Source organism: Pelobates fuscus, chromosome 5 (assembly GCF_036172605.1).
Source record: "Pelobates fuscus isolate aPelFus1 chromosome 5, aPelFus1.pri, whole genome shotgun sequence".
Classification (NCBI taxonomy): Eukaryota; Metazoa; Chordata; class Amphibia; order Anura; family Pelobatidae; genus Pelobates; species Pelobates fuscus.
In genome coordinates, this window is record NC_086321.1 from 285477374 (window position 1) to 285494790 (window position 17417).

A 17417-nucleotide genomic window follows, 5' to 3' on the forward strand; every position below is an offset into this window, starting at 1 on the left:
TAAGTGATGCATCTGGAATTGTGAAATATCAGAAGCATCAAAGGGGGGAATGTGGTGGAATCTCGGTAAAAATAAATTTAGTAGGCCGAGATTTCCACGTGGCATATGTGTATGTTGGTGTATCAGTTAGTCAGTTACACGTAGCTAAGATACAATCAACAGTGTATTGAGCAAGTGTAGGAATACAGGATATACGAGTATTTCCCCTCCTCCATTGTGCTGGGCAAGCCATGTGGTCAAACAGGAATTTAGTCTCTATTCGGTTGATGGATAAGAGTATGTGTAGGTTGAACTGATTATGGGAGGAGCTACATGCCTATATAAAAGGGACCTACACTGTATGATCAGGGCTCAGACTTTGCTGTTTTCTGGTGACATTAGTCCCTCTGAGTCCCGGTCGGTGAATCGAATGAAGAATCTCTTCCTTCCTGAAGAAACCCGTGTCCATCTCTCTGTGCTTGGCTTCCGTCAGTTTCTCCGGTATCACTACCACCACCCACACAAACGAATATAAAACACACCGTTACCCACACTGTACACACACACACACACACATATATTTAGAAATACACACACACATATATTTACACACACTGCTGCACATGCTCACACACTTTATGTACGTGTATATACAATTTTTAAACGTTTAAAAAAAAAACATTTTTATTAGTGAGAGGGAGCTTGAGAATTCTGTGACTTCTTGCGCTTGTGATGCAAGTCTGGCCACATCTGTGTACACTCTAGCACATACAGAGAGCATTTTATGTTTATACTTTAATGCAGTGTTAGGTATACATAGAGCATATTAAAAGCCATTCCTGACCCCTAGACCCATCCACGTTCATCATACAGTTGCAAAGGACTGCTTACATGTCCATACACTCAGACATAGAGATTTGCAAAACCCAGACACTCCAAGCCTACACTGGAGTTTAGATGAACAATCCAAACACACTGAGATGTATCGATGTGACTTCAGCCAATACGGACAACCAATAGCAACCTTAATTCTTACATGGATGGTACAATACACATCACAAAATACAAAAGGCGAAACATATGCAAGATAAGGGCTGAAACACCTGGAACCACTATTAGCTAGAGCATTATTTATCCTTCGATTATACTATAGGCGAGCTAAGGGCACTAGATTGAACCATATATGTTGATTGGAACTCCATTGTATGATGGATTGTGTGAAACTGACCTTTAAAATGTATTCACACAAGTATCAAGTATGTCAACTACAACGCATATCTGTAGATATTGATTAAGGACGGACTTTTTGGAATCTGTTCTTGTTACACCTTCTCTTGTGTCTGTTTTTGCAAAAAAAAAAAACTAAAAAAAAAACTAAAACAATTTAATAAAAAATGGTCAAATAAAAAAAAAAGAAAAGAAAAATATTCTATAAAGGACAAATAATATCAACAAAATGTACAAACCCAAAAGCAAAAAAAAATAAATAAAAAATAAAAAAATCACTCATCTGCTGTGTTTATGTGTGGAGTGAAAAGGATCCCTAAGCCATCATTTACTCCTTTTATACATCGTGCAGTTTAAAATTGCATTATGGCCTTCCATAAGACAAAAGATAGTACGCCATAAATATTTACAGACTGCGCTGAAAAAATATATACAAAAAACCCAGGGAAAGTACAAAATACAGGTGGTCATAGAGACACTTCCATTGCACTGACCGAGTAAAATTTGGTCACATGATGTTGAAACCCATAGGAAAGCATTGAATACAATGGTTTCCTATGCGTATGCTCAGATGCCCGAATTAGGTCCCTAATGCTACTTAATGAGGAGCAATACATTAGACCATCGCAGACGAGACCAAAACTCTAATGAAATTTGGAGTCGGGGGGCGTAGAGGTCTCTATACCTAGGAACAGGGGTACTAGCATTAGGAATACAAACATGTATTCCTAACGCTACAGTGTTCCATTAAGCCAAACCTATTTACAGAGTTACCATATTTCAAGGCCCTTTTTAAAGGAAAAGATAAAGAGTTATTTGAAAAAAAAAAAAAGAAACGTCTCGTGTATGAAATTAATGACTGGTGAATCTGCAAAATTAAGAAGCTCCAAGTAACAGAACTCCAAGTGAACGTCTACATGTTACCTGGAGGAGACATTGATACATACTAGACACTTCAAAGGCAACCAAACCACAAACGTTTTATGGAAGGAGAAAGAGACATGAATGCGTGCACATAGGATGTTTTTAACCCCTTAACGACGAGTGACGGACGAGGTCCGTCACACGGGGGAATGCGTTAATGACGAGTGACGGACCTCGTCCGTCACGCGTTAAAATTAACGCCGCGATCGCGCAGTGCCGGCGATCGCGGGGTTAATGCTGTTGCTGGGTCCCTCCGAGTCAGGGGCAGACCGGCAGCAGCAAATCCGGATATCCCAGCCCATGTGATCGCTGTGATAGCCAGTCACAGCGGTCACAATGCTGCTGGGATATCTGATCCGCCTCCCTCCACCTCGTGTGGGTTTGTGAAGTGGAGAGAGACGGATCGGTGCTACATTGTGTCCCTGATTTATTGCAGAGTTATACTTAAGTATAAAATTCACTTTTGTGGAGTTAAAAAAAAAATTAACCCTTTCCCTGCTGCTTGATCACTGCTAGCAGTGATCAATATACAGGTCACAGTACTTTACTGTGATCTATTTTTTTTTTTTTTACTTTCAAGGGTTAATTTTTAGGTTTTTGTAACCCTAAGGGGTTAAATTTTATTATTTGATTTTATTAATTTGTGATTTAGTTATTTTGGTGGGTGGAATTTAGTGGGAATTAGGGTATAAAAAAAAAATTAAAAAAAAATATTTTTTTTTTTTGTTAGAGTTTTGTTAGCTGTGTTAGCTGTATTAACAATGTTTAGAAAGTATAGCGCGGAGGAGGCTTATGCCCTGTTAGCGGCAGACTCAGAGGAGACTGACACTGCCTCAGAGAGTGAAGCAGGGAGTGACGCAGGGGATGCAGGGGACATGGACTATGTGCCAGATACTGCAGGACCATCAGGAGAAATCGACGATTCCCCTAATGCTGACCATGGCGCAGATGACTGGGTACCCCCTAATAATTTTTCCCCAGACATCCCAGTGTTTACAGGCAATCCTGGCATACAGGCGGACCTGTCTGCCTATAGTGCGCTGGATGTTATGCAGCTGTTCTTGGGGGATGAGATTTTTGGGGAGATAGTCACCCAGACTAATCTCTATGCGGAGCAATATCTGGCACGCAATCCAGACTCTCTTATCTCTAGGAAAGAGAGATGGTACCCAACCAGTGTGCCAGAATTTAAACAATTCTGGGCACTGACCATGTTAATGGGGCTAATTAAAAAGCCCACAATTAGGATGTATTGGGCTAAACATCCTATTTGCAATACTCCTATTTTTGCCGAGACAATGACAAGGGAAAGATATGAAGACATACTAAGATTTATGCACTTTAGTGATAACAACAAGTGCCCCCCAAAAGGTGATCCGCAGTATGATCTTCTTTACAAACTACGCCCTTTAATTGCCCACTTTAACAGTAAATTTGCCGCTATATATACCCCCAATAAAAACATTTCCATTGACGAGTCCCTAATGAAGTTTAAGGGAAGACTGGGGTTTAGACAATATATCCCATCCAAAAGATCCCGATATGGGATCAAATTTTATAAACTATGTGAAAGTGGCAGTGGCTACGTATACACCTTCCGTGTATACGAAGGAAGGGATAGCCACCTTGATCCCCCAGGTTGCCCAGATACAGTAGGGACAAGTGGAAAAATTGTCTGGGACTTAATAATGCCACTACTTAATAAAGGTTATCATCTATACATCGATAACTTTTATAATAGCATCCCACTGTTACAAATGTTGTATTGCTTCGAGACCGTGGCCTGTGGCACTATTCGGAAGAGTCGCACAGGTTTCCCAAAGGCTCTAGCGAACAAAAAAATGAAATGGGGGGAAACAGCAGCTCTCTGTCAGAATGAACTGCTGGCACTCAAGTACAGGGATAAAAAGGATGTTTTCATCTTAACCACCATCCATGGTGAAAACACTCTGAGGGTCGCAGTTCGTGGCAGAGACGAATATAAACGGGTGCCAGTCTGCATACGGCAATATAATCGGCATATGGGGGGCGTTGACCTGTCCGATCAACTGATGCAGCCATATTTGATCATGAGAAAGACCAGGGCATGGTATAAAAAAGTGGGCATATACCTTTTGCAGATGGCAATCCACAATGCCTTTGTTATTTTTAAAAAGGCAAATGCTGGGCTGAAAAGCACTTTTCTTTCTTTCCAGTTTGAGCTAATTTCTAAGCTGCTAGAATGCCACACAAGGAGACCATCAGTGGAGCCTAGCAGAAGAATGGAGGCAGGTCACTTCTGCTTTAAGATTCCACCAACCCCTAAAAAACAAAACCCCCAGAAAAGGTGCAGGGTGTGTTACAAGAGGGGCGTAAGAGTTGAGACCAGCTATTACTGCCCTGATTGCCCCTCTCAGCCCGGCCTATGTATTGGCCATTGTTTTAAAATTTTTCACACCCAGGCCGAATAAGTAGACCAGTTTTGGGGTGTGATTTTTGGTTACCGAATCTTGGCTTTGTCTACCGTTTATCCTGTCTTCTCTGATCCTTGACCTCGGCTTGTCCTATCGTTGTTCCGTTTCTCTTTACTTCTTTGACCTCGGCTTGTACCTTGACAATTCTCTGCTTGTATAGCCCGGCCATTCTAAGGACCGGTATTACAAGTTTCTCTCTCTGTGTTCTCTCTCTTTGTGGTCTGTCTGTGTTTTGGTTTCGGAATCCATGACAGCTTTGCCCGGGACGCAGATAACTGTGTACTACCCCCGGATAAGTTTACCCCAACTATTCTGTATATGGGGGTATCATTGCACTAAGATGACATAGCTGAGAAACATATTAGGTGTTATACTGCCGTAGCACACATAAGGATAGCAAAATATACAGTAACATCTCCAAGTGTGTGTCAAAAAGGCAGAAAAAATGCTAATTGCAACTAGACTTGGTACAAACTAACAAAAAAATGATCCTACACTAAGGTTTAGAATATACCTTTTGAAATACCCTGGGGTGTCTACTTTAAGAAATGGTAGGCCTTTGTGGGGTAGTTTGAATTTAAAACATGCTAAGATGCTTGGAAATTGCACATAGGCCCAGCGTCAAAATTCAAAGTTCGGTAAAAACTGATATGGCTTGGTCTCCTATATGGCACTGTAGCTTCACAAAATAGTCCCAAAGACATACAATAGGGGTGTCATTTTACTCAGAAGACTTAGCTGAACATAATTTGGGGGGTTTGAACTTAGTGGCACATGTTAAATATACAAAATGCCCAGCACAAATGCAATCCATATGTAAAAAACGCACAAAATTATTTTTTACCACATACTTTGGCATCTATTGGTGAAAAAATGGGGGCATGTTAAGGCACAATATGCACCTTATGAGATACCCTGGAGTGTCTACTTTTACAAATGGTAGGCCTTTGTGGGTTTTTTTTGAACAGTCAAACTGTTATAATACCCCAAATGGAAGCATAGGCTCATTAAATCCGTCTCTCAAAATTCTACTGTGAGTACTGAAAAGGACAGGTCTCCTATATGGCACTGTAGCTTCACGAACTAGTGCCAGAGACATACAATGGGGGTGTCATTTTACTCAGAAGACTTAGCTGAACATAATTTGGGGGGTTTGAACTTAGTGGCACATGTTAAATATACAAAATGCCCAGCACAAATGCAATCCATATGTAAAAAATGCACAAAATTATTTTTTACCACATACTTTGGCATGTATTGGTAAAAAAATGGGGGCATGTTAAGGCACAATATGCACCTTATGAGATACCCTGGAGTGTCTACTTTTACAAATGGTAGGCCTTTGGGGTTTTTTTTCGAACAGACAGACTGTTATAATACCCCAAATGGAAGCATAGGCTCATTAAATCCGTCTCTCAAAATTCTACTGTGAATACTGAAAAGGACAGGTCTCCTATATGGCACTGTAGCTTCATGAAATAGTGCCAAAGACATACAATGGGGGTACCGTTGTACTCAGCAGAAGTAACTGAACACATAATAAAACTTTGTACAGGAATAGCACACACCAACTTTACAAAATACACATGAGAAGTTCTTTGTTATAAGTTTGTGTGCGAAAACCCCCAAAAAACACAATTTTACTCCAATATTTAGCAGAGGTTGGCGGTAAAATGGCTACGTAGAAAGTGTCAAAACAACCTTAGGTAAATAGCCTGGGGTGTCTACTTTATATAAATATATACTTTTGTGTGGCAATTTTGTTTTCTTTTATGGCTATTAGGCTTACAAGACAAACATACCAAATTCTAAAATCGCTCCACATAAAAAGTGTATTTTACTCCTTGTGCTTTGTGACCTGTAACTACCAAAAAAAACTGAAAATCCCAGACACATTATATATTCTGTAATTCAGAACAACTAAATGAATTTATTTTTAATTACTTTCCTTAACCTGCACTAATTATGTACACATTATTATGGCAAAAACTGTAAAAAAAAACACACAAAAATTCATTTTTTTGCGTATTTCTGTATTTTTTTAATAATAAATAAGCATTTATATATATATATATATATGTGTTACATCAAATTAAAGCCCTTTCTGTCCTTTAAAAAACGGTATATAATATGTGTCGGTGCAATGAATAAGTAAAAAGCAAATTGCAGTTGAACGCAAATAGCAAAAAATGCAAAAAATGCCGTTGTCATTAAGTGAAAGACAAGCTTCTGAAGCTCTGTCCTTAAGGGGTTAAACATGAGGTTCATTCCCTACTTTTTATGATTTTTTTTTAAATATTGATTTAGGCGCAAAACAATACCAAAAACAGACAAGGTTAACCACTTCCCATTTAACTTTAAAAAAATAAATTTAAAAAAAAAGGTATGATTTACTTGCATGTCTTTGTCCATATCTAGTGCAACCATTTTAGTTAAAATCCCTTCATAAAAATCAACCTAAACCTCCACCCTGCAGCTTAAAATCTTGACATGGGTTGCAAACACTGCTTACTGTAATATGACCTAAACACTGTAAAGTGGTGTAAAAAAAAAATAGTATTCTAGGCCCCTCTGGCGCTGAAAGCATTCAGACTTAATAGTATAGCTCTACTTTTGGCTTTGTCTGCCTATGAAAGCGAGTATATTCTTGCTGTTCATTTAACACGTTGCAAGCTTCAGATAACTTTACACTTCCTGCTGACAATGCAGCCAGGCAGGAAACAAGCAGACTCTTCCATAGCGTGTCAGCTTCAAAAATGAAACCAATTTACTCATTTACCCAGCTGTTTTACACAGAGTGAAAATATGCTATAGGTCAGGGGTAGGCAACCTACGGCACTAGTGCCATGCACGGCACTCAAGGTGTCTTTGTACGGCACTCAAGGCTGCTAGAGCCAAACAGGCTCTGGCCTATCAGGAGTCCCAGTGAATCTTCAGATATCAGCCAATACGAAAAAAGGTGGTAAAAGACAATCCTCAATTTATGCATTGCAGCACATAGAGTAAGTGACCTCAGATCACTTCCTCCCACCAGTTGTGAATGGGAATCCACACTGTAGTAGATCAGCCAGCAGCTGCTGTTGCAGCTCCTGTCCTTGACCTGTACCTGGCCAGCCGGGTCCCCACTGGAACAAAGGGAAGCCACCCACACTGTTAGATATACGCAGAAATGCACAATAACCCTCCCCTCATACAAATAATACGAACAGCCCACAAACAAACATACATACAATCCGCACAATAATGTAATCCGCTAACAATCCACATACATGCAGACAACCACACATGCAGCCTCTCACATGCAATACCCCAAACAGCCCCACACATACAAACACTGCCAAACACACAATGTGACATATCCATCCACACACACACACACACAATTCCACAAGCAGCCCCCATACACAGCCCACATTCACATGTATCATACACGATACCACAAACTACTTCTGAACATATCCAATATAATAGCTCATATACACACAAATATAACGATACAAAGCAATTACAGTATAAATAACACAAGCAGAATACGGCAGCATACACACCTCAATTTAAAAAAATAGAACTGGCACACTATGGGACATCACAATCCAATATCGGCACAGTGCTGCTAAAAGGTTGCCTACCCCTGCTATAGGTTGTATATACAGTCAAATTGTTAAAAAAAAAAAAAAAAAAAAAAAAGAAGGAAGATGTGGCAGCCTTTAGAATATTTGCACAATGCCACTTTATAACAGGTGTTTTGAATGGCAGTCTAGCAAGTACATTTCAGCACATAAGATGTCCAGGACAGAAATCACAACTGAAACAAGGGTTTGTGTTTTGCCGTACCGGTAGTGGGGGGAAGCAGCCGATCTACCCCAGCCGCACACGCACCTTGATGCGCCAAGATGGCCTCCGCTCTGCAATTTCTGCACTGGGTTAGAGAACCTAAAGTGCCAAAACTGGAGGGAAACATTCAATTCAAAATTTGATGCAATTTGCCAAACATTCTGGCACCGACTCGCCTCTGATCCAGTGCGCTTACCCCTCCTGCTGCACAGACAATCTGAGAAGCAGCTTTAGATAGTCGAGAGGTTCCTGAACTTGGGGGGCCAACTCGGAGGTACTTCCAAACAGCCACCTGTCTACACAGGGGGGAAGTACTGAACCTGGAGACCCTGAGGGCTCGTGATCTTGCCACTATCGATGGGTGACCCACAGATGCCAATCAAGGCTTGGGACCCAAGGCTCTGAGGAGCTGAAGCACTGCAGCTCATGCAACACTCAAAGACCTGCAAAGCCTACACGGTCTGCCGACAAGGAGAGGGGAGAATATTGCAGAATGGTGGATCCTCTGAGATGGCCAGCATGCGGAGTAGGGTGATCAAGATGGGCAACAGCATTTCCCACATGTTTTCCTCATAGCCAAAACCATTTGAACAACCCTTAAACCCTTACTAAGCATGTATAATCTGCCAGAGACTAAACTAACCCCTTGAGATCTGAAGCATGCGCAAACAAGTAAAAAACATTGTAAACTACAAAAAGGGGCCCTCAACTGTAAAAAGCTGATCTTAAAGTATACTGAATGAATATCTATATACCAATACCGCACTTCTCTAGATGTTTTTTCCTAAACGTACCCCTCACCCAAAAATAAATAAATAAATAAATAAATAAAACACGCCAACCAAATTAATTGAAAGTCTCTTTGTCACTGGCAAAACCAGTGAGGAGAGGAAGCTGCAGCACAGCAGGAGGCATGACAGAATGCAATATGTCCTATAATTTACATTGTGCGAATAGAAGTTTCCACTTGTCTGGAAAAAGTGAAAGGGGACGAATGGAAAGAACACGCCAAATAAAAAAAAAAACGTTTTCCAGCAACATAAAAAGAAAAAAAAAAAATAATTAAAAATAATTTATATATTAAACATGTAGGAAGCTTATTATCCTTAACAGAGACAGTAGAAAGTCAGTTTCTTTAGAGTTTTCTTCTTTTATCATATACTCAATAAACAAGAGATCTAGAGATAGCCAATAATACATTTTAAAGGACACTACAGGCACCAGAGCACTTTTGCTCATTGTCCCTATTGCCCTTAGTCTTGCATTGTAAAATACAGCATTTTTAGAGAAACTGCTATGTTTACATTAGAACACTGAGACAGCCACTAGATGCGCTTCCTACCTGCTAAGTGAATTTTGGTTGCCTGATGCTGGACGTACTCACGCTCTATATGGGGACATCCCATAGGAAAAGTATTTACTCAAAGGTTTCCTATGGGGGAGACGGAGCACAGATGGACATCAAAACTGGAATCTTGTAAGTAAATTAAGGGTTTTAACCCTTTATTAGATGTGATCGCAAGAGCAGGGAAGGTAGCAGGAAATACAACAGCTTTGTATTCCTAACACTTTAGTATCCCTTTAATAAAATATAAATGGTCTTCTGCTCTATATAATACAGCCTGGTGTGCTGGTATTTGAACTATATTACATACAACATATAAGAAGGGCAACGGTGAGATCTTCTGACCAATAGCTAACATGCCACACAGAATAAGAAATGAACCATTTAATTTGGGTTAGCAATGAGCACCTACTAAAACCATCACAAGGACAGTTCACAGTGAGACTAAAGGGGACATCTAAACTCCTGTTTACCTTGTACTGTATTATTTGAAATCCTTTATTCTCCTCTGCTGCCATGGCACAGCCTAGGCTAGAGGCAGACAGGGGTTCTGTGTGACAGTCAATTACCAGCCACAACCTGTGAACTTGTACACTTTGAGTCACAGCTATGTAGTACTACGTTCTAGAGCAAGCTAAATAGCCATTAAAAGAAAGGCATAAACCTCAAAACCACATGGTGGAACAATTAACCATTATTTTTAAGCAATAGAGGCAATGGTCAATTGCTTGGCTATGGGCTCCTACTCTACTATAAAAATCTTCATAAACAAAGCTTTATCCTCTAAATACGACACAAACAGCCAGTAAAGGTGCAAAGAATAAAAGTAGCATATACATTATTATAAGGCTATATATATATATATATATATATATATATATATATATATATATATATATATATATATATATATATATTATTAATACAGTGCCAGCAAATTCAGTAGCTCTGTACAATATATTATTATGTCTGTATGAACACAAGTTGTTCAGTGTGTTCAAGGTGTGTTAAAAAAAAAAAAAACTTTTTTTTTTTTAAGTGAAAAAGAAAATATAACAAAATATGCAGCTTCCTCTGAAACCAAATTATAAAAAAAAGTTCAGACGCCGCATGGAAAAAATATCATACCACAGAAAGAATAATATACCAAGGAGTAAAAAAAATAAACTGAACGTGTTAACCTATATTTATTTGTTCCAACATTGGTACCTTGGAAGGGACACTTTGGAACCTTGTGAAGAGTGTGACTTTTTTCAATTTACAAAAAGTGCACATTGCAATAGAAATTGGCCCATTTTTAAATTAACAGTGTTACACACGCACCCTCAGTTTCCTGGTTTGTTTAGCTAAGCGGAGCTAAACCCGGGAGACTTGCAATTGATCAGAACACTGCATTGCAGTTGATGTATGCAGGACTTTTCATTGAGTTGCATTATGAAGAATGTGATTGGGCATCCACAGAACTTCGGTGCTGGTGATAAAAGGGACTACTTGCAAAGGCTGCAGACAAGAGATCTGCAGCTTTAGTAAGCAATTTTTAGATATAACCACAATTTAAAAAAAAAAAAAAAAAAGCATGCGTTTAATCATGCATTAAGTTAAAAATAATAATAACCTAAGTTGGTGGGGCATTGGAGTGTCCCTTTGAGGAAAAGGGTATCGTTTAAGTCAAGGGTCCGGAGGAAGGGTATGCCCTCTGTAAATATATATCTTCTGCTGGACATTCCTTTAAGGTAACAGCGATGAAACGCATAAATAATGGTCCTTGGTATATGGTAGGTGTTATGCACCAGTACTGTCTAGATACTTTTTGATGTATTTATTGGGGCTCTCTTGCCCCGTTTTTGCTATATATTCCTTTATTAGGGTTAACTCCCATCTATTAACAGTTTCTCTATTGTTATTAATCTTAATAAATGTGTTCAATTTATTTTATTACTCCTTGGTGTATTACTGTTGTATTTCCTTGTGAACTTCTTTTGTTTTTATATCTATCTCTATGTACACAGACATGAAACACTAAAAGAGCATGTTCTAAGCAAAAATATGGACAGCAAAAAAACACAAGTACTATTTCCCCCCAATAATTATTTTTAATGCAGCCAGATGAAATGCCGCCTATTGTAGGCAAATGGGGATTATGGATAAAAGTTTCCATGGTGATTATCCTACTTTTAGAACTTTGCCCTATAATTACCCGTTATACACAAACCCCAGAGTGTCTCTCAGAATATAAGGCCATCAAAACTATATTAACTTAAGCTTCATGCTTACCAGACCCTGCCAAGACAATATTTGTAGCCAATTACAGTTATATTGATGGGGCAGCCATAGAACCATAACTACATGCCTTTGTAGTGGTTATGGTGCATTACGCTAAAGATCTGGGGTCAAAGCACACAAAAGGTGTGTCCAAAATCAGGAGTGTGTATTTATAACAGAGTGTCCTTGGTGGCTTTAGGATTACTGGATCCTACTTTACAAATAAAATCAAATATAAACTCTTCTCTCGTCGCCCACTCTGCCTTCTTCTGAGATGTCCGAGGAAGCAAAGCATTGAAGGCCCTTATGCACATGCACAGCAATCTTCCCTCTGTGCCAATTGGAATATCCTTTTTAAAAGGGACACTACAGGCACCCAGACTAATTCATCTCATAAAAGTAGTCTTGGTGTAGTGTCCATGTACCCTTAACTCTGCAATGTTTACATTGCAAGGTTAAGATAACCTTTAGTGGTTCTCTTAGTATAGTCTCCTGCATTTTCACAGATTCAAAAACAAATAAAAACAAGCTTTCCTGGGGTCACTGAGGACTTTGCTTAGTTGCAAAATGATGCGCTTGTGTCTCAAGAAACCTAACGATGCTCTTTGAACAGTGATTTCTCCAAGACATCTGACGGTTACTGAATATTGAAGTCAAGTCTCTGAAGCTTACATTACAAAATAAATATTGAAAATCCCCAATAAATTTGTGTTAACCTTTTTTCAAGTAAAGCTCAGTTTAAAATTCATATTAAGGGAAAACTCCAGATAACAACTACTACAGTACCGTTCACTGTACGTTTTACCTAGGGACTACTCTGTGTTTTATCCACCTCTCTGCAGCCAGGAGAGCCAGAAGCTCCTGCTTAAGAATCCTCCATTTCCGCTCCTTAAATATGCCCTGCAGTGCAGAGCATCAGTGGATCACTCTCACCCAATGAGGTAACCCCTGCATTGCAAAGCTTCGATCAGACAGGCAGTTTCTGGCTTTCTAAAGGGTGCAGTGAATGTGGGGAGTGGGGTGCCCTGCAGACCCAAGGTAAGAAGTCCAACCCTTCTAAAACGGTTTCACTGCTTACAGTGGAGTGGCGCCAGGGCACTCCAGACATCACAACCACTGCAGCACAATGTAGTGATTCCTGTGCTTTGAGTGTTTATTTAAAGATTTAGCAAATTACATCGCAATACGGTTCAGTACAAATATAGTAAAAAGATCCAAGTACTTGAGTTAGAAATGGCAGGTTATTATAGCAAGCAGGATACATAATGATGATGTTTCAACCACATAATGTGGTCTATAAACACTTAATAAAGACCACACTGTGTGGTCGAAACGTCTTCACCATGTATCCTGCTTGCTCTTAAAGCCTGCCATTTCTGACCGAAGTGCTTTACTCTGTACTATATTTGCAATTATTCTGGATTTTGCCACCCTAGGTCAATTGTTGCATCGGTGGAATTTGTAACTTTTCATCTCATGTAAGTGAGCAGTCCCTCTACTATGAACTATAACGCAGTTCAGTACAGACACACCTACTGCACACATTGCAAACTAGGAGATATAGAAACATTGTTTAATTTCTCCTCTTCTCTGTATGCTTTCTGTAGGGTGTAGGCGGACTGCCAAATGCAAAGGACAATGACTGAAAGGGAGGAAGATGAAGGCACCCAGTTACAGGACAAAAGGAAGTTATTTGTCACCTTTAACTTTATTTATCACACCTCACAAGCAAATATGTATTAACTATAGGAGAGATACTAAGAAGGAGAAAAAAAAAAAAAAATTTGACCAGTTGAGTCTACTAGACATTATGTGTCAGCATGCCCCTTAATACCATCCCTCTGCTCTGTGTCAAACCATATTCAAGCAGTTTGACACAAACCAAGGGCACACAGAAGCCCGCACACTAGTCCCTCACTATCCAGATCATTGAATGTATCTCCACATAAGCAATATCAATTATAGAAGGCTTGATGGCTGAGCAGGTCAGCAGACACGCTCAGTCAATAAATGCTGCCTAAAGCTGGATAAAACTGATATTGTGGATATGGAAGCATTGCATACTCTAGAGAGGGCTGTATGCAGCCTTGTTCAAGCAATTTGGCTGCTGTCAGCTTATTTGTCTTTTGGAATTGATCTACAGATCTCATAAAAATCCTTGCTCCATATGAGTGGAGGAGCAACTGCCTGGAAGATGGTCTTGTCTGATGCTTGCCAGCATTAAAGTGAGCTTTAAAAAAAAAAAAAAAAAAGACATTTGGCATATTTTTTTACTGCAATATATATAACAAATGTATGAAAAATTGGTTAGTTTTCAGCATTCCTTGAAACACCATGCACAGGAGCGATACCACTAAACTAGGTTAGCAGACAAGCCACTTATGAAAACTTGGTTATGGGTTATAAATTAACATATGTTGGACTGCACTCTCAAGATTTGAAATTCATAAATATTTTATTATGCAATAAAGAGCATACCAATTCCACAAGAACTTTTTATGAACCGTGAGAGACAGATGGATCTCTAACTAGAGAGAAATAGGTTAAGGTTTTCCACACTTAAAATAGCAGAATGTTAAATAGGGAAAAAAAACACACACACACACAAACACCTCAATTGAGATGATAAATACATCTAATCAATGTTGCACGCTGCACTTCTCGTTGGCCAAAGTGCAAAAACCAAGTTGCAATGTCTCATTATATAACCTGATTATTAAAACATTTTCAATCCATTGGTCACTTAAGCAAATGCAAATTTCTAAACAGTGTTGCTTGCACTAAACAACTTCTAAAAAAGTAAAGTACCGTAATCCTTTTCAAAACACACACACTTTCACACCGTGTACAATCCACAGGATCGTCTTGAAAGGCCCTGGGACCAATGATCCAAATGAATTCCACAGTCATATAGGTTTAGATTAAAATGTTCAAATCAGGGGTAGTCAACCTTTTAATTCCTACTGCCCGCTTTTGTATCTTTGTTGAAGGAAAAATATCCTTACCGCCCTCCAGTGTTGCAGTAACTAATTTAATAGCGCAAGTGTGAATTTTTTCAATATATATATTTTTCTATTTTCTAATCTACTTTTTTTCTGTGTGTGTGTCTGTGGGGTGTTGTGTGTGAGGGTGCAATGCGTGTGTATGTGAGTGTGTGAGTGATGGGGTGCAGTGTGAGTGTGTGAGTGAAGGGTGCATAGGTGGATGAAATGTGAAAAACTATCTTAATGTCTCCCTCTTCCTTCTTCTTACCTTTTACCAGGGAGGGGGGATATAATGCTGCAAGTCTTAGTGGTCCAGTGGTGGCATGTTCACTTTAGCCAGCAGCACCTCTGGCTGCAGGCTTACTCTCTTGTCCGCCAATGAGCACAGCCCTGTATCAGAGCATTGCCATCGTAACACGCGACAACACTGCGACCAGCCTGCTCACGGGAGGAACACAGAGCCTCCCAGGCTCAACCAGCCTTCAGCTGGAACTCCTCATCAGCCCGAGAGGGTTTACAGCAAGGTTGGCTCTGCATGGGTCGGCAGGGGAGATGAAAGGATCAACCCTGCTGGCCTTAGCCCACAGCCATCGAGGCCCACCAAGCATTTTCTGCAGAACCCACCGCTGCCCACCTGAAATGCCAAACGGCCCACTAGTGAGCGGTAGAGACCAGGTTGACAAACCCAGGTTTAAATAGTCCAATTGCTAGTTTCTTGCAAATTAGAATTTCGATATGAACTAGTAACTGCACACATGAAAACATCACAAATAACATTGACCTGCCTAATTAAATTGTATTTACTGACCAAATTGTGACGGAGCCTGCTCCGATCACGCTTCAACTGGTGCCAGAGTCAAAGTCTAACACCCACTAAAACAGCATAATCACCCTTCATGGATTTTTCCCCAGTTTCATCCACCCCCCCTTGCAATGGAGCGCTATTCTCCATCCCTGTGACTGTTCTACAGGACTGGGGCAGCCACAACTATTTTAGCGGGAGCAGTCAATCGCCTGGACCGCTTAATTGGACAAGAATGAGGCGGCTGCCTAGTACAAGTTACACCATTCCCCAGAAGAGCACTATTAGAGGGAAGATTAAGAACAAACACACCAAGAACCAGTGGGAGACCTCTTCTCCAGAGTCAGGAGGATTCCTTTTTTGGGGGACTGGTTCTTAGCCGGCAGCAGCCTAGAGCTCTGCGCCAGATCGGAAAACAGCCACGGCTCAGTTAAACTTCACTCATTGATTACTCGGGCTGGGTACAACAGATCCAGGTGCTCTTTGGACATTTTGCTTGTGGGAATTAGCCGTGTCCAGGGTTGTATAGGTTGTCAACAAACGTTTAGAGAAAGTTATGTTTGTGGTATAAAGGGAGGAAATCACAGTTGATGAACCCCCCCACCAGGTGATTGTCCCTATAAATGCTTGTGTCAAAATAAAGTTTTAATTTTTTCATTTTTACCCCTTCACCAATTGTCATCTGGTGTTTGGGGACAGGCCTATAGCCCGTTCAGCACTTTCTGTTCCAGCATGAGGGAACTTTGACAGAAGTACAGTACTTAGCTAGAGTACTGGAGCTCCATCACATACATGTTGTCTTCCTGACAAGTGTATATATTTGGCTGAAATACCACCACTATTCTTGGTTTTTAACAATTTCCTACAATACAATAACTGATTTAATAAGATATTTCTGTAAATGTACCTGCAGCCCCTGTAGCAGTTTAGTGGTTATGGTCTATTTGGACACATTGCCAGTCAAATGGCTGGCTGAGCACCATTAGAGTAGCAGTCCACACAATTCTGAGTTATAGAGTCCACCTATATCTGACAGCACAGCAATGTATGAGCTGGGAAGCCATACACACCTAGCCCTGCACAGCCTCTGCCCATATGTATGTGTCACAGTCACTCATCCCCAGCCTCACTGCCCTCTCCCACCAGTTGCTCTCACCTATGGTGGATATAAAGGTGGAGTTGAAGGCATCTTCTGAGAACCTGAAGAGTACGCACGTCTTGCCGACCCCGGAATCCCCGATCAGAAGAAGTTTGAACAAATAATCGTAAGTCTTCGCCATATTAAAAACTACTATACAGGAAATACCAATGGCTGGAGGCGATTGGCTTGCGCGCGCGTCAATCTAACGAAAGGGGCGCAGCGATTGGATGACATCGCCCTGACGTCGCAGGAGACACGCCCATCACCGGGACCCCCCACGGCCGATCCCTGCGTAAAGTTTATCTAGCTAAGCGTCCTTAGTCAAACTGAGAGCTGCGAAATGATTGGCCGGTTTCATGTCAGAGCGGCGGCTTCTTATTGGCTGTCGCTGGACATGGGGTTGATTATGCTGAAATGCCGCTTGGAAGGTTTTATTCACCATAGAGCGCTGGGGAAATGCCCCTTT

General features: G+C 40.4%; 1 protein-coding gene across 1 annotated transcript in view; it reads right to left on the minus strand.

Annotated features, from left to right (window-relative positions):
* Window positions 1–17127, minus strand: part of RAB8A (RAB8A, member RAS oncogene family) — a 65674-nt gene extending 48547 nt beyond the window's left edge. The window contains exon 1 of the mRNA XM_063456559.1: window positions 16967–17127. Coding sequence (XP_063312629.1) covers window positions 16967–17090 — 124 coding nt within the window. The 5' untranslated portion in view covers window positions 17091–17127. The remainder of the gene's footprint in view (window positions 1–16966) is intronic.
* Between the last annotated feature and the right edge of the window lie 290 nt (window positions 17128–17417).